Below are 18,107 nucleotides of genomic sequence, written 5' to 3'. Positions count from 1 at the left end.
CTCTCTTGCAGGTGGGTAGCTTTCTCCCCTGGGGGAGATGGCCCCAGCAGGTCAACTCCAGATCCCTGCCCCTTGACCCACAGGTCAGAAACCCCAGGGAGGGTTCTGACCGGCAGGCCTGGGACCTGGGCCCACCCAGGTGCAACGCCAGGATGCCAGGGTGGCTGCTCTGATTGGTGAGGCCCATCTCGCAAGCCTCCCCCTGAACCCCACTCCAGCTACTGGGAGAGGCAGGGATAGAAAGCATTGATGGGCAGCCAAAACTAGCTCCTAATGTCCTCTGTAATCGGGCCAAGGAACTTGAACCTCACCACGTGGGTCTTGGGGCTTCAGGGTTTTGAGCGGAGAGACCTTAAGAATAGGCCCTAGAGGAAGCTGCCTCTTGGCCAAGAAGAGCGGGGGCTGATGGGCAAAGCTGCAGGGAGGCCGAGGGACTGATTCTGTGAGTGAGCCCAGGCCAGGGCCTGGCCTGATGGATGGGGAAATGAGAGCGCCATTTAGAAAGGAACTGAGGGCTCTGAGCAGGTGCTCGTGAGGTCGTTTATCCCCCTACCCGGCAATATCAATAGTTATTTACCTGATTTTTCATATGAAGAATTTATAGTAAAAACACCGCTGAAGGTAGTGAGGCATAAAACAGGAAAGCCACCGTATCCACAGGCTCACCACCAGTGAGGAGCATGGCCGCGGGGCCGCAGACGAGCTGTTGCTCCGGAGCTGCCTGTGGAGCCCTCACCCCTCCCTGGCTCCAGCTCCCACAGCGGCCCGGTCCTGCTCTGAGCTGCGGATGACGGACGAGGAGCGGGTCATCTGGGTTCTGGTTCTGAAGTTAGGGACTAGGGGAAATGTTCTTTAGAACATATCACGGCCTGGCCGCCTGAGCAGATGTCCCATGTCAGATGGAGACGTCACAGTGGACATCTGAGTAGAAGCCTGATGGACCTGGAATCCGGAACTGACAGTGAGACTTGAGGAAGGTGCTCCCCGCAGCAGCTGCAGGGGTCCTGGGGCAGGAATGCCTTGGCGAGGAAGGGGACTGTGCAGCGCTGGAGAGGGCGTGTGGGGTCAGCAGGGCCTGGACTGTCCCAGGGCAGGAGGGATGAGGTCTGCTGGAGCTGCCCTGTGAGGACAGAAGGGGGAGGCCTGAGAGCAGGTAAGCAGTGAGTGTCCCTGGTCCAGTGACCCCTGGGGTAACACGGTCAGGGTACCAGTGGGAGCGCTGGGCAGTGGAGGACAGGCTGTGCTGGGGGACAGGCGGAGCAGATCACACGGGCCCTGAGTGCCTGCAAACTGGGGGTTGGGGTCCCCAGGAAGTTCACACTGGTGGCCATGCAGGGGAGAGGGCAGCAGGGCAGCGCCCAGCAGCAGGTGCTCAGAGCCTCCTCTGCACCAGCCGGGTGCGACCCTGCCTCCTCGACCGCCCAGCCCCCTGCTCAGACAGGCAGCAGGCCGCGGGGTGCTGCTCTGCTCCGGGCCCCCGGCCTCCTGCCCCCTTGCCTAGAACAGCACTGTGGAGGACCCCCTCTCCCCAGGGGTGCAGCCTTGGAGAGTGCGGCAGCTGGGGCTGCCTGCATCTTAAGGGTACAGCAGAGGATGGACGGGATAGTGGCAGCTGCTGTTTGGTGCCCACTGTGGCTAGGGAAGGGGTCTCACCAGCCAGAACGCCCGAGTCCAAGACTGTCTTTTCTGGAGCAGCTCTCCTGACTTGCTGTGCTTTCAGCGAGCTTCCTCAGAGCCTTGTGAGAAATCCCTTTTCTGGGTAAGCTGATGGGGGTGGTTTCCATAGTGTGCTTGGCACACACACCCGCCCCCACTAGTCGGGGCTCCTACAGGGCTTCACGAAGGCTTGCATTTGCCCTCAGAAGGCTGGGCCAAGGTCCAGCCTGGCTCATACGGGCTCCAGCTGAACACCTTTCACCCCCTGGGAGGCGGGCCTCAGGGCCCAGGCTGGACCTGGGTCACACTCCACACCCGTCGACAGAGGTGAATCGGGCACAATGTCCCTCCCTGCACGGGTGGAGGACACCCCACTCTTTCAGCACCCACGGCTCGTTCCCTCTCTGCCCATAACATCATATTCAATTTGCTGAAACTTCTTCCTCACTCGGCCATGTGGCTCAGGAGGGGCTCCTTCCTGTGGCTGAGGGGAGACCCAGGTCACCAGTGCCCCCTGGACTCTCCCACCCCACTTCCGCAAGTATGCAGACTGGATGTTTGCTGAGATGAGGGAGCCACTAAATGAGACCTGCCCTCTTCCTCCTGACAGTGGGGACTGGGTGAGCGGCTGGCTCCAGGAAGTACAACGGCCATTTTGCTACCATGAAGAAAAGAGGCTGATTTGCTGGAAGACCATGTTTTAGCCCCAGCACGAGGCCAACACATGACAACAGGGTGGGGACAGCGATGCAGATGCGTGGGGATGCCCCTGGACCCACTACATCAAGCCTCTTCAAGAGCCCCCGTGGCCTTCCGTGCTGACGCCAGTCTGAGTCGGGTTTTGTATCATGACTGAAGGGGTCCTGATTGATACTGGGGTGGAAGGGAGGTGAGTCAGGGAATTAAAGTAGTGTGGCAAGTGATGGTCGAGGACGTGCAGGGAGGTGGGGGACCAGGCATGGAGGTGTTGACCGCCTCGCCAAGATCTAAAGGGTGAACAGGTGTTGTCGGGAAGGGCAGGACACGCGGGGGGAGAGCAGGCAGGCAGAGGGACCATGTGTGCAGGCTGCGGGGTGAGAACAGGAAAGTTCATTCAGGAACAGAGAAACGCCACACCCTGGGAAGTGGGAGTGGGGAGAGTGAAACGCACAGGGCCCCTTTGTGGCCTAAGCCTCAGGGCCACGGGGGCCATCAGGAGCTTCAGCAGGGGCGGCCAGGCACCACGGGAGGGTGACCCTGGGGGAGAAGCCGGGAGCAGTGCGCAGGGGAGGGGAGCTGGGCCAGCCTGGGTGGTGGCCGTGGGGCTGAGGGCCATCCAGCAGGTGGGCTGCATGAGATTTGGTGGTAGGCTTGATGCAGGAGGCCCAGGGGAAGGAGGCGTCCAGGCCGACTTTCTCGGTCTGGCTTGGGGCAGCTGCAGGCGGGGCAGAGCGCCCAGTGAGGACACATGGCCACAGCCCCTCCCGCAGCCTCATGCCGTTCAGGCCGGTGGGTGCATCTCGGGCCAGGGAGGATGCGGGGCATGGGGCGGGCCCAAGGCCAAGGCTCCCACACGTCCAGTAAGTCAGGCCGGCCAGTGTGAGTAGGACCAGTGACCAAAGCTGGGGACCGAAGGCAACGCTGCCCTGAGCAAGTAGCCTTGGGCCGTGCTGGGCAGGAGGCGCTCGGCCAGCCTCAGCCCGGACCCGAGGCCGGGCCCCCAGCTCTCAGTGAGTGCCAGGAGAAGGGCACACCACCAGACGAGGCCACAGAGGCTGCTGAGCAAGTTTATTCCAAACCTGTTAACAAGCGAACGTAAAAGATAAAAAGGTGACCCATGTGAACCGTGAAACTGATGCCTCTCTTCCAAATGGGGCAGGCGGTCACTCCCCCGAAGGCAGGGGCCTGGCTAGTGCTGCCGAGACCGCGAGGGCCTTTTGTTCGATCTGGACATACCGGTCTCCCTCTCCTTTTCGGGGTCGAAGACTTCTGTACAGAAAAGCCAGAGGTACTGTGAGTGACGGGGCTGGTGGACGCCCCCAGCCACAAGCCTGTGCCAAGGACTCTGTCCCACGAACAGTTCACCCTCCAGGGAGGCAGGATGAGCCCCAGTCTGGGGATGTGCTTTCACCTCCCCTCCAGAGACAGCTGCGGGGGAGCACGTCTACTGTACCAGACCCTCGCATGTCTCGGGGTTTCTGCTGGGTTCCAGAGCACCTTGCTGGACCAAGGCCAGCAAGCAGGCTGGCCTCCACGCACTGCAGAAGGTACTTCAGTACACGGGGCCCGGGCCCGCACACATGTGGAGCCCTTGCTGGGGTGCCCTGTCCACCCCCCACCCTGGTGCCCCCTCAGGGCCGGGCACGAACACTCCGGCATACACACGGCCTTGCCATACACACGGCCTTGCCATACACACGGCCCTGCTACAGGCCAGGAGGAAAGCGAGTGGCTGGGGGACACAGACCTGGCACCTCGTGGGGCCAGTAGTCGTTACAGTGGGGGCAGTGTGGCTCCGAGCTGGACTGGAAGTACTTGGCCACACAAGGTAAGTGCATCCTGATTCCACACGTCTCGCAGCTTTGACCCTGAAATGAGAAGGTGATGGCTTGAGAGCCCGCTACACACCTCCATGTTCATAACCCTTCAGGAGACTACAAGGAAGGCATCCCACTGGCTCGGTTATTTGTCTTCCAGGCCCCAAACTGATAATGAGAAAAACTCTGAGTCTTCAGCGCAGTGGGTTTTAGTAAAGCAGCTGACGAGTGAGCGCAAAGGGAAGAAGCTCAGGGCTCCAGAGGCCACAGCAGGGCAGAGTGGGTGGCGGCCAGGCTCCTGGAGCAGCGAGGTCACCCCCAAGCCTGGACTCTGAACATGAGTGGGCCCTGAAGGGGGCATGAAGACGACCACGGCTTTCAGAAGGCACTTCAGCAACATGGGGCAGAGCTTTAAACAGCTGTGTGCACGCTCTGTTCTAGAAATTCCACTCCTGGGATTCCAACCTAAGAAAAATAACCACCAGGTGCCCAAGGATGCATGTGCCAAGAGGCCCAGCCCAGTCCAAGTGATAACTGCAAAAAGAGAGAATGAAAAAGGAGGAAACACAGGGGCTTCCCTGGTGCTCCTGGGGTTCAGACTTCATCTTCCAGCACAGGGGGTGCGGGTGCGATCCCTAGTCAGGGACCTGATGTCCTACCTGCCTCACTGCCGAAAAACCAAACCATAGAAAAACAGAAGCAACGCTGTAACAAATTCAATAGAGGCCTTAAAAACAGTTCGCATCAAAAAAAATCTAAAGCAGAAAGACAAACACAGAATCCACCAGCACTGGTCCGGCTGCTCTGGTCTGAAGCTGTACAACGTACTCAGAGGCAAACAGACAACAGGAATCTGTGGATGAGACAGAAAGATGCTTGGCGCATTGCTGCCAAGATAATATGGGCCACACAGACTTCTGAGAGCCATTCTGAGGAAAAAAATAAAAAGCGCCTGGGACAGAACTGAAGGACCAGGGAGAAGCAGGCCTTCGTGCACTTGTTGTCAGACGTTTCTGAGGAGATGCCCGTCGTCAGAGGCCTGGGCCCTGAGTGAGTCTTGGAGAGTGTGCCCCGCCCGGCCCGGGGTACCTGGATAAGCAGGCTGCGGCAGATGTTGCAGACCTTCACGGCGTCGGGGTATGTCTCCCGGATGTACTGATCCATCTCCAGGATGGCCCGGCCGTGCAGGGTGAACTCCCCTTCCTTCTGCGGGGACGCAAGGCGGGGGCATCTTTTATGAGCTGGCACACCCGGCCCGCTTCCCACCCAGGAGGTACCTCTGTTCCCACGGCCCAAGGCCAGGAAAGGGGCAGAGGTCCACACACCCCTCGCCCCGCAGGCATTCACACCGACCCCTTGTACAGTCTAAAGTGGGGAAAACTTAGGTGAGACCTGAAAGAAAAGCGAGGCGAGGACCCCCGCCCCACATTTCCTTAGCACCTTCCTCGTGCCTTCACAGACGGGAATCCTGGAGCTGCCCCAGCACCCCCGGATGAGGACAGAGGCCGGGAAAGGGAGCCGCGACCCCATGGAGTGAACCCCACAGCCCTGAGCCAGGCCCCTACTCCTTCCTCTCCCTCCCCCAGTGCCTCCCACCCCGACCCCAGGGAGCAGCACTGCAGTGCCTCCCAGCACCACTGCCTGGAGACTCTGCCTGGACCATCCAAGATCACTTCCGCCCACACCACTTCACAGACAATGCTGGAGGTGGTCCAGGGAGGCCCCAAACCAAGTGGTGTGGGGCGTGGTGAGGCCTCCTGGTTCCCATATACAGACAGTCCACACGCTGTGTAACCCCAAATCATGGGAAAGCCAGAAATATGGAAAAACTTGGCTGACCCTACGGCCAACTCACAACGAAGAGGCAGGATGAGGAAGACCTGACTGGAGACAAGTGTCACAGAAGCTCATGGACATTTATGCATCCAAGTCAACTAAGGAACTCGGATGGAACTTCTTGAGCACATGTTGTAGCCCTGGGGGAGGAAGGGCTGCCAGTGGGGTCCTGGGCAAAGGTGCACAGTAGGGCGGGGGGCAAGCCTTGCAGGGGCCGCCCCCAGAGCCTGCAGCGCCGGGTTGGCTCAGCGCCCCTGCGCCGCTTCTCTACCTAACGCCACACACGAGGGGCTGCTGCTCCCACCCCACACCCCATCCCCACGACTCCTGCCTCCATCCAGCGTGTGCGGTGCCACCCGGCCAGGGAAGTGCGTTCATCCTGGGCCTCCAGTGTCAGGCAAGTGACCACCCAGGAGGAGATGGGCACAGGCGCCGAGTTAGAGAGCCAGAATTCCGACCGTGGGGAACAGGGCAAGCAGGCAGGACAGAGCCCGAGGACTCCCGCAAGTGGAGGGAGGCCCAGCACGAGGCAGTGGTGCCCTGCACTGCAGAGTCGGGCCAGTCAGGAAGGGGACAGGAGCTCTGTGCCCCGTGGTGCTGGGCATGAGAGGGCGGGGCCCAAGGCCGTCCAGGGGCCTGTGGCCGCTACCTTCTCAAAAGCCCCAAGTCCACAACAAGGCTGTCTCCATGGCCACCACCCTGATCTACCCTCCCCCTGCTCGCCCCTCTGGGACCCTCTTTGGAGACCTGACCTCTGTGAGGCCCAGCCCCTGAGGCGCTGCCATTCTTGGGCTGAAGAACAGAACCCCTGTCTGCCCACCTCCAGGCTCATCTTGTGCCCTTCCCCAGAGCACCCGGCCCCTCTCAGCTCCCTGAGCCCACCCTGCCCGCTCGGGTGCAGGCCGCTCCCTCTACCCTGGACCGTCGTCCCCACCCCAATCAGCTGCCTCCTCCCCAGCCTGCAGCGGGGTGCCACTTCCTCCACTGAGGGCAGGTCCCCTCTGAGCGCTGCTTCCTCTCTGTCTGCAACTCTTACTTCAGCGAGAGTGGGGCTGACCTCCATCTCTCTCCCCAGACTGTGAGCCAGGCCTGGTTTTGCTCACCCTGTGTCCCTAGCACCTGACGTGTGGCCCAGCACTCGGCCGTGTCATGATAAACATCTAAGGGGAAGAGTATATAACAGCCCTCGCATCGATCCCAAGGAGGAATGCCAAGGCTGAAGTGAGCAAGTTCAAGTTCAGAGTCAGGTTTGAGTCACATTTACTAAACGCCTACTAGCTGCCTGGAAGTGCCCCGTGCTCATCACTCACGATGGCGCTCACTCCTCTGTCACTAGGAGGGGCGGACTGCCCTCGATCTCCAAGGAAGATCCAACCCCAAGTGACCTCCCAGGCCTGACAACCATCCTGAGCTGGGGCCCTGTGTTGGGGACTGGTCCCTAGGCCGTGCGGACGTGCAGCTGCCAGCAGATGCCCAGGTTCCGAGCATCCACACTTCTCTGAGGCAGCCTCTGTCTCAGAGCCTCGCCCACTGATCCCAACCACCGCCCCCCAGGGCCCCCGAGGGGCTGCACAGCTGCCTCAGCAGCTCCGTGCCAAGGCAGAGCCTTGCACAGGGCAGGGCTCTCCTGGGACTTGGCTGGGGGGAAGGGGTCCCATCATAATGAATACAGTGCTGCTGGGGGACAGGTCCCCCAGCATGGCTTCTGAGGAAAGCCCCATTTCTGAGAGGCCAAGAGTGAGACTCAAACATGGTCCCTCCGGTCAAGGTGCTGCTCCAGGAAGGCTGATCAGAGCACCAGCCAGCACTCACCCCATAGCCCCTCAGCTGGTCCTTCAAAGTGACACAGAACACATGGCCATGACCGTGTTGATCAGCCTAGGGAGCACTCCACCCTCAGGACAAACACCGGCCAGCCAGCACGGTCCTCATCTTTCAGATGGGAAACGGGCTCAGAAGCGAGAAGCCACCTCCAGAGGGAACGGCCAGGCCAGAAGAGGACTCTGGGGTGTCTCACCACCATGCCCTCCCCTTCCCTGGCCTGTTTCTTCGTCCACGTGAGGCCCAAGGGATCAGTCAGCAAGGAGGGCTCCCTCAAGACTCGCGGGGCTCTGGAGGCCAGTACTCACAGAACCCCCAGGCCTCAGGAAGGCAGCACCAGCACCTCCAGTCCAGTTCCCCGAGGAGGAAGAAGAGAGGACAAGAGCTGGGGCCCGAGCCAAGTCCAGCAGACCCCCAGATGCGTTGTTTCCTCCAGTCGTCCCCGCTCTGGGCAGCAAAGCATCAGTCCCGATAAAGTCGGGCACCCAGCCCTGCATCGTAATGTGACAGCATCTAAGTGCGCTGGACCCACATGGCCAGCCGTGGGCCCAAAGCCGGGCACAGAGGCTGTACCAGGGCGCCAGAGGGTGAGGCCCAGGGAGACGACAGGTGTTCGTACCAACGTGGACTGTATGAGTGCCGGTACCTTCTAATCTACGAGGAGTTCTTGTATCATCTGGGGGGTACGTGTGAGATACATTCGGTTCTCTGGAACTTCAACTACCCACTCGGCCACGTTCAGTAAGCAGCGCCTCCAGGAGTGACGAGGTACAAAGATGAGGTCCCAGTCCCTGCCCTTAGAAAGCTTGGCCCGAGGACAGAGTGCGGTCGGTTATGACCCGAGCTGTCCGAGAACATTCCGTATTGCCAAATCCACCCAAGAGAGGAAGAAAAACTGTGACGAAGCAATTGATGGGGGCCTGCAGTCACACTCGCTGGAGCCTGGACACGGCTCGGCCACTTGCCAAGTGGGGGACTTCACCCAGATCACGGAGCTGCAGTGGGTTCAGCTACAGAACAGAGCGAAGGGCTCCCCGCGGTCGCAGGGGCTGAGCACACGAGCACACGATGTGCAGACATGCCCAGAGGCGCTGACCCCACGAGCGGTTCCCACTACTCCTGCCCTCACCACTGTGGCCTCTCCAGACAGTTCCTCCTGTCCAGAAAGCACTGCAGGAACTGGATGTTTCTGGTCAGACTGCCAGGGCAGCCCACCCCGAGATCAACAACTCAGAGCACGGTTGCCACGACTCCAGAGCTGAGCTCTCCCCGGAAAGGAAGTGAGCATCATGTCACCACAGCAGCGGCCTCCAGCCACAGGTCTGACCACCAAGTGAGGAAGTTGAGGGCCCCTCTGAGCAGTCCTGCCCAGACACAGCCCAGAGGGGCAGGAGCGGGGTGAGCAAGGCGGCACGGAGCCTGTCTGGCTCGGGTTTCTTGGAAACTGTGGTGCATTTGTGGAAAAAGAACTGAAACGTCTGACTGTTCCAGCCAAAAGAAATAGACACAGGGTGTCAAGAAACTCGAACCTTTCAAAGATTGCTACAGCTCCTCTCCAAAAGCTTGTCGACACGTCCTCTTGGCTCTTTGAGGGCCACCATCTAAGAGAAAGGATCCCAACAGCACTGGCCTTGGAGAACTTGACAGTGATAACCATGATGGGGACAGTGACTCCTGTGGGCGCCCAGCACCGGGGCGTGACTCCCACGCCCTCATCCCGCTCCTCACTCACCTGGAGGTGGAGCTATTCCTCCCCTCTCACAGCCGAGGCACACGGGGCACCTGCGGCGGAATCTGGCAGCAGCACCGTGCTCCTGCCGACCGCACTACACCGCCTGCTTGGGGCTCAGAGTCCAGGGCCTGCACAGCTGCCTGAGACCCTGGCTCTGCCACTTCCAGTTGGACCTTCCCACCCAGGTCACTTGAGTAAACAGGGTCCTCCTTGCAGGGTCACTGTGGGCTTCATGCAGACAGCAGGGGTTCCTGACCTCCAGGATCTAAAGCCTGACCATCTGAATGTGGAGCTGACGTAAAAATGCACAGTGGGCTTCCCCAGGGCCCAGACGGTAAAAAATCCACCTGCAGTGCCAGAGACCAGGGATAGATCCCTGGGTGCGGACGATCCCCTGGAGAAGGGAATGTAATGCAATGCAATGCGCTTGAATCATCCCAAAACCATCCCCCCTCCTCAGTCTGTGGAAAAGCTGACTTTCACAAAATCAGTCCCTGGTGCCAAAGAGGTCTGGGATTGCTGAGATAAAGGGACCTGAACGGCCTCAGCTCAACAGACACCCATTAAATACGATACAATCTTGGAGGAAACAGTGTGATTCATGGTAAAAAGTGAGCCAAGCTGGAAAACCCACAGCGAGAAATACCTCAATCAGCCACTTGTTTTGTACGAACTTCTGCAGCACATGCTCAGCTTCCTTCTTCCTCATCTTCTTGCCTTTAAGCTGATCAACCAGGTTCAAAATATTTGTGGAAGACGCAAAGCCAGTGTCTGAGTCAATAATCAGCTCCAACTGGAAGAGACAGGAGCCATGTCCATCTATTAGACTGGGGAGAACAACTCTTAGGCCATAATGCCGATCCTGGCGGGATGCAGTGAGACTACTCATGTCACAGGCAGAACTGAGGGACTCTTCAGGAAAACAGCTTAACAATATGCATCAAAAGCCATAGATATGTTTTGACCCAAGTTGCTCCTGTAACAGCATTCCAAATGAAGGACCTTAATGCCCCCTGAATCAAGAAGGATCACTTTACCTCCCTGAAGATGGAGAAGATAAGGAACGAATGAATAAGGAAATGGGGCAGCACCCCTCCTACTCAGAGGTGGGCAGGCTGGAACCCGGAAGGGAAGGCACCAGGGTGGCCCAGCAAGAGAACACACCGGGGAGCCACAGAGCTGCTGTGGACTGGGGCTAGGAGAAGCTGGCTGGAAGGTGCCTTAAAACTTCTGCCCACAGCAGAGCAGAGGAACCGGGAAGATAGGCTGCTTGTGTGCACACACGTGCACACACACACACAGCCATGTATTTACCATCTTAGAATCCGATTCTCAACCCTGGCTGCTAATCAGCCCCAGAGGCGGCTTAGGAAGGAATGATTCTAGGACTCAGGCCTCAGAGACCTGGACTCACAGACCTGGAGGGAGGCCAGAGCGCCCGCGTTACTTTCACCTCCTCAGTTACTGCGGGCACCCAGGGCTGAGAACCACTGTCCTAACCAGGTGCTCACCCGGGTGAGTGGCAAGGCGGCCGAGTGAACGGCTCTTAAGCCGGGCATGCAGAGCAGCACCCCTCCAATGACTGGGTAGATGGATCACTGGGCACCTTCTCAGAATTCAGGCTCGGATTCAGCAGTCTGGGTGGAGACTAGGGTTCAGCCTTTCCGGCAAGCTCCCCGGGGATGTTTTTGACCCTGGGACTCGAGCAGCAACACCTGCTCAGCTGCATCCCATACCCAGGAGGTCACTGCTATTCAACCAGTTGGAGTCAAACCCAGACCAGCTCTTCTTTCCCAGGCGGCCGTGGCAAGCTCCCCAGCAATCACCTGGCGGCTATGAATTCTGAGAGGGCCACTTGGTGACATGCCCCTGCAAAGGGCTTTCTCAGGCAGCAGGGGGACCCAGGAAGGTTGAAGTTTCCATTTCTAATGAAAGACGGACGTTTTCTGTAAGAAGCCTGGCTGATGGGCAATGGGAGTTGCTGTACTTACAGCCTTTCTAAAGAGATCCAGCTCATTCTCTGCAAAATCTGATGCCATTTTAGAAACTGAAGTCGTTGCAAGATTCACCTAAAAAATAAGTTAGCGTGAGAGTCAGGCTGTGCCCTTCACTTGTCACAGTTAAGTCACCTGCAGGCTCTTCCTTCCTCCCCTCCCCCTCCCCACCTCACCAGTCCTGGAGCACTTTGTGTCCAGGCACTGTGGGCCACGGGGATAAATTTGGAACCAGTCTTACAAGCTTAAATCTTTAGCTCAATCAATATGTCTAATTTTCAGAGATTTCAGAATTCCCAAGGTTGTGTGACAGCTCCAAACTCAGATGAATTCAGGAAGCCTGTCTGCATGCTAGTGGGGCTTCAAATGCAGAAGGCACTGAGAACTCTGGCAGTAAACAATACTGATTCACCGACTTAACCCAACATTTCCACAGCCCTTTCTTCCACAGAATAGGGTTTGGGAAACCCTGGGCTAAAGCCCTGTTCTGTGTGGGCCTGGCTGGTAGAAGCGTGGTCTCTGAAGGCCTAAAGGAGTTCCCTACCCAAAGATGGGGGCTTGTATCTCACATCCTTTTCCCTAGCCAGGAGGGAAAAAAAAAAAATGTGAACACAGCAGGAGGCCCCAACGAGGTCTCAATCCTTAGTGACCTCACGTTTCTTTCTTTCCAAAGTTTCTATGTCTTGTTCTAAACGAAAAGGCATTTTTATCCCTTTACCCCTAATATTCCATTCATCTAGGGTGACTTGCAGATGCCTGGCAACAACCAAAATAAAAGCTAAGGCATGCTGCCCAGTCTCAGGGTAGAGGGGGCATTCCAGGTGGGGCAATAAAGCCAGCGCTGCGTTGAGAGCCAGGCCCAGGTTCTATTACCCCCAACCTTGATGGCTGCAGAGGACACTACAGACCAGGGGGCCGGCAGCGAGCATGGAGAGACGAGACTGGGTCAGGGAGGTGGCCAGGCCCAGTGTCTTTCGCCCTCCACGCCCCTGGTGAGGCGGGTGCACCTTCATCTGCACCCCAGGAAGGAGGGCAGAGGCTGTCTCCACTGCAGTTCCCTAAACATTCACCAGGGGGCTCTGTCTGCTCTCACCAGCGCGTAAATAGGTCTCCCGTCATCTTCAGTGACACCTTTCTTTATCTCTATGTACAAGGACTCCAAGACACTGTTAATTGTGTTGATGAAGTCCTCCAACTTCTCTATGGTAGCATTACCTGGAAATAAAGAGGTGAAAGAAAAAAAGCGGAGGGTGCTGTATCAAAAGTGTAGCTTGTTTCAATCTGCCATCAACCTGCACACGAAGCAGCAAAGCCACACCTGGGCAAAGGCGCGGCCCTGCTGGGTACTCGAGTGCCGGTGCCTGTGGCTTCTTCCTTCCTGGAGCATTCAAACAGACGGCGCTGTGAGGCGGAAAGCCTGCCGAGGTCTTCCTGTCTCGGGCGGCAGTCCCGGCCTCCTCACCCTCCCACCCCCACCCCCACCCCTAGTTCCCTGCTGCCCGGTCCCCGTCCCCCCCAGGTGCCTCGGTGCCGTGGGCATCACAACCAGACTCCCCGACACAGCCTCCGTCCCTGCCCGCCTCACACAGGGATCACGTCCACCTCTGTCCTTCCTCCCTTCATTCAACACGTAAGCACGGACTGAACACTGACACACAGGCCCTGTGTCATGCCCGGGGCTGCAACAGTGAAGAACAACCCCATGGTAGGAACAGCAGAGTACCCATCCCGGGTAAGGCCCTGATCTGAGCATTGTTCACACAGTTATGAACCCATCCTGCCTGCAGAGCGGGGCACACTTGCCCAGGGTTCACTGGGAGCCCCTGACCTGAGTGCCAACCACCTCCTGCTGCCCCTGATGGCAGGAGGTGCTGCCCAGAGATGTACAAGGAAGCCAGCACCCTTCTCCAGGGCCATCAGCCCGGGACAGAGCCCGGGGAGCACTGCAGGGCCGGGGAGGATGGACAGCAGACTGGCTGAGGAAGGAGGGATGGCCGGGAGGGCTGCGGAGGCTGCAGTGGAAGGTGGGAGCCAGATGGCCCAGGGCCCCGTGAGCCGCAGGGTACAGAGGTGTGTGCCCGTCCTCCTGGGGCCACGGGAGCCTTTCAGAGCTGGGAGCACAGGAGGGACATGGTCAGCCTTGTGTCCTGGAATCACCCTGCTGAACTGAGAGACATTTCTTTTGTTTTTGTTTTTGTTTTTGGTCTCATCTCACTGCATGTGGGATCTCAGTTCCCCAACCAGGGACCCCAACCAGGGATCAAACCTGTGCCCTTGGCAACAGAAGAGCAGGGATCTTAATCACTGGACCACCAGGGAAGTCCCTGTGAGACTTTTAAACCCAGAGCACGTATTACTGCTTTCACTTACTAAAATAACAAATTTCGAAAAATTTGTGCCTTAGAAAAATAATCACTCCAAGGGAAAAAAAAAAAAAGGGCAGAAAAACACACAACATAACAGTTATGAATAAAGCAATAATAAAATCAACAAAACAAAATGCTGCAGGAAAAAAGGTTATCTACCACACTGATGACCAAGGCCACTGCTAGGAAGGGAACTAAGGTGAGCCGGGGGTCAGCCCAGGGCACTTGATATCTGTTTGGCTTCTTACAGAGAGAGGTATGTGTAAGCTCTTTGAATTGCTAAATACTATGAAAGTCTAGAAAAACAAAAGGTCACTCTGGTGGCAGTGGAGGTCATGGCCAATGTAAGGGCAACAGCCGTGTCACAGGCACAGCTGAGGAGACCAGGACAGAAATACTGATGCGCATCACAGCGGGGGTCTAACCTTCCTTGATTTAAGTTACTTAAGTTAAAAAAAAAAAAAGTAACTGAAAGAAAAAATTCATATTAATAAACATGGTACATGGACGTGGCAAAAATTGTTCAGTAATGTGACGATGTGGCCACAGATGCTGTAAAACTGTGATCAGAGGAGTGAGACACGCTCACGTTTCCTGCCTCTGTGCCTCTGAGCCTCTGAGCAAGAGCCCTCCTTCTCACTAGTACGAAAGCCAACTTGCAGGACACTATTTTCCAAAAGCTGCTCTGGTGCTCCCCTCCTCTCCCACGCCACGCAGAGCACCTCCACCGTGGACTCCTCGACCCAGAAAAATTCGGCCGTGGAGAGGGGAGGCCCAGGCACCAAGACCCCCCTTCTGCTGATGGACAGGAGCTACCCCATCTACCCCAAGTGACACACAGCGGCAAGTCCCACCTCCTTTGAAAGTGAGAATTCAGTTTTTCCACTGAAAAGCCCTCTCCTGGGTGCCATTCAGAAAAATGTACTCGGGGGGCGGATCAAAAGCCTTCTGCTGCCTCGGACTTTCCAGAAAGCCCATCTGCAGAGATGAGCTAATAGCCGCCCTGTGCTTCCCTTCGCCCACCACCTCTGGTTCATTGTCCAGCCTTGCTTTTCAGAAACATGAATGTTTTCAAAATATTTTCATCTAAGGAAAAAAAAAACCCACTTCCTATCGCTGTCCTTGCAGCAGCCCACCCCCTGCTCAGGGGCTCCTGTCTGCTCCACTCACCCCGCCCTCCGTGAGTGTGAGCGTCCGTCAGGGCTCAGCCACAGTCCTCACCTCGGCTGACCTGCACGTGGTTCCCACAGACACGCGGTACCACGTCATCACCTGGGAATAAGCTTTCCTCCTGTTCAGCAGCACCCCCTCCCCAACTGGATTTCTTGGGGGCAACCAAGGCAGCAGGAGGGCCAGCCCAGGCCCGCCCCACCCCTCTGGGGCCCCCGAGGCCCGCCTCTCCCTTCCTCTGATGTCTGAAGGCCACCTGGTGCCTCACGGCCTCACACATACCTAGGAAACTTCCCTCCACCCTCTCTCCTCCACCGCCCCAGCTCCAACCAGCCAAGCTCCACCCCTCAGGCTCCCAGACGCCCCCTCGCTGCCCTGCCCACTAGACAAGGGTCCTGGGCTCTGCCTTGTCCCCCCAGAGTCCTCAGGCACATCCTCCCCTCTCACACTTTGTTCCAGGCACCAGAGCTGGCTGTCCTACTCCTGGAGTTTTTCTGCCATATGTGTGACTTTGGGGGGAGAAGAGACCCCACAACCAGAGAACCGGAGGGCAGGAAGCTGGGCAGGGTCGGGGGTCAGGTCCCAGGTCAGCCAACAGTGGGCCCAGGACCCGTGTGCAGCCTATCAGACAGCCTCTCAGTCTGAGTGAGCGACCCAGGGCAGGCTGGGGGTGGCTCCAGCGCAGCCGCTGCAGAGGGAGAGGGGCTGTGACCGTGAGGTGCTGCTGCGCTTTCCGTGCCTTCAAAGCAGCTACTTTTCACTGCTCTGCCCCCTCTCCCTGGAGCCCATAGTAGAGAAGCTACAGCTGGCAAGTCTGGGCTACACGAGTGTCTAATGATCCATTTGGCCCCAGTATCCCATGAGTCCAGGGTCATGATACCGGGCATGAGACACCGAGTGTATCACGTGATTCTGAAGCAACTATTTCTAGTCTTGGTTCTACCACTTCCAGGGACTTTAGCAAACTAACAAATAACATGGCTCTTGCCTTCAGATTCCAAATCAACTAAGGAAAAACGATAGGCTTTAGGTATCAGTGTATCCGGTTTCTGTGGGTAGCTCTGGGTCAGAGGCTGGGTGCCTCCACACTAATGACCATGCTCGGCACCATGGCTGGACCAAGCAAGGGTCTGTAGATCCTCGGCGCCCCTGTGCTGTCTCTCCCTGTATGCACAGCATGCGTACCCATGCCTTTCCTGTGGGCTGTGGTGAAGTTCTACTGCTGGGTTGAGAACAACGGGCCTGTAAATGCAGGGCTCGTTTCATCACTGCAAGAACACTAACTCCATAAGGTGAGTTGCTATCATCAGCTTTACATACCAGAGTTAAAGCACTTGCCCCGAGCTCCTCCAAGCGGAAATGAAGCCCAGGTCAAGCATGGACTTGAAGAAGAGCCCTCGGGGCCTCTGGGGAGCAGAGCAAGTGTCCCCTGGGAACATTCCCTGCCCCAGACCCCACCAAAGTCACATCTAATTCCTCTAGAACTTGCCCTTAGAGTCACAAAGAGAGACGCAGCCAACACAGAAAGAGAGTGAGTGTGCAGGCAGGGCCTGGGAAGGACGTCAGAGGGCCATGCCCAAAGGATATGCGCGGAGCTGGGCCCGGCCAACATCTCATCCATCAGCCAAGAGAGGAGGTCCAGCCCTGACCATTCGGCCAGATCACAGCTATGGGAGGAACTGAACTAGAGGACTCAAAAGAGAACAGAACTGCTCTTTCTGTAGCAGGAAGTGCCTCCCCGTAGGGGCAATTAAAAAACGGGACTCAGGGCAATGGACAGGCTGGGGCAGCAGAGAACCAACGAGATGCTTCTCTGAGGAGTTGTGGCTGGTTAAGTTGCTTTTGAGAGACTTTTTTCTGGCCATCACTGTATACATTATCTCTTTTTCTTTAAAAACAAATTTTAATTTAACCAGCAGACTTCTTATTCATCAGTCTCTGCTCCCCAGAAACCTATGAGAACCCAGGGTTCACTGCATGCTTGGGCAGCAGGAAGTCTGCTGCCCTAACTTCTGAGCAACAAATAGTTTTGTTCCAAACTAGGCACCACGGATAGGACATTTTTAGGCAGAGGAAATACTATTTTAGGCAGAGGAAATAACAGCAAAAAATAAGACCCCAGGGGACTGAACCACGCATGGGCTAACTTGCCCCATCAGAACCCTCTCATCTGGTGGGGCGAGCTGGGTGGTCCTCCTGAGTGCCGCACTGAAGACAGGGCAGCCCAGGCCCGGGCCAGACATGGGCACTGGGGCACAGCGGGCCAGGGAGCAGACCCCGGGGCTGGGCAAGGCCAGCAGGCAGGCACACTGGGCCGCAGAGATATGCGAGAGGTCACGTCCCAGCCTGGGGCTTTCGTATTAACTGCCTGGGGAAGATGGTCCTCTTGACCAACAGTGCAATAGGCGAGTTGGAAGACGGGAGCTGACAATGGCACTTCCGTGGTGAGCAGTGAACAGTGCTGGGAAGAGCAGGCATGAAAGGAGGACAGCCCACAGACTAGGCAAGAGTTCTCTCCATCCGTAAGCACCTGCGACAGTTTCGTTCCCTCAGGATCTCATCAAAGGCCCCACAAACAACTGCCAAGGGGATACAGTAGAGTCTGTTTTCCGAAAGAGAACACCAAGGGTCAGAGAGGTTAAGGACTTAACCAAAATCACAGAGCAGGTGACAAAGTCTGGACCAGAAATCAAACATGTGGCCTTCAGCCTGGCACAGCAACCAAAGAACTTGAGCATTCATTTTTTAAAAAAAGGAAACAATTCTTACTCAAATATGCAATGAGGTCTGAGAACTACGTCAAAATGATACGAGGGACCGGTTAGGATCACAGATAAAATAAGATTAGTCATGAGTTGTTTTAACCGGGTGACGAGTACATGAGGCTGCATTGTATTATTCTCTCTCCTTATCTCTCTTTTTCCATAATAAAAGGTTAAAAAAATATTTCAACACTCAACAATACATCCTGGTGCCATTAACCCTCAGGAGTCTGAAACAAAAAAGGGAAAAATGA

At 56.9% G+C, this 18,107-nt stretch overlaps 1 protein-coding gene across 2 annotated transcripts in view; it reads right to left on the bottom strand.

The window, feature by feature from the left end:
- Positions 1 to 3,406: 3,406 nt before the first annotated feature.
- NSMCE1 (NSE1 homolog, SMC5-SMC6 complex component) overlaps positions 3,407 to 18,107 on the bottom strand; it is a 35,527-nt gene continuing 20,826 nt past the window's right edge. For both annotated transcript variants that reach the window (XM_027526523.1, XM_027526524.1), the window contains exons 3-8: positions 12,649 to 12,770; positions 11,553 to 11,630; positions 10,208 to 10,354; positions 5,262 to 5,378; positions 4,103 to 4,223; positions 3,407 to 3,624 (exon numbers count right to left, since the gene is read on the bottom strand). In XM_027526523.1, the coding sequence (XP_027382324.1) occupies positions 3,545 to 3,624; positions 4,103 to 4,223; positions 5,262 to 5,378; positions 10,208 to 10,354; positions 11,553 to 11,630; positions 12,649 to 12,770 (665 nt within the window). In that variant the 3' untranslated portion in view covers positions 3,407 to 3,544. The remainder of the gene's footprint in view (positions 3,625 to 4,102; positions 4,224 to 5,261; positions 5,379 to 10,207; positions 10,355 to 11,552; positions 11,631 to 12,648; positions 12,771 to 18,107) is intronic.

Source organism: Bos indicus x Bos taurus, chromosome 25 (assembly GCF_003369695.1).
Source record: "Bos indicus x Bos taurus breed Angus x Brahman F1 hybrid chromosome 25, Bos_hybrid_MaternalHap_v2.0, whole genome shotgun sequence".
NCBI lineage: Eukaryota > Metazoa > Chordata > Mammalia > Artiodactyla > Bovidae > Bos > Bos indicus x Bos taurus.
This window is presented reverse-complemented; position numbering and strand designations above follow the sequence as displayed.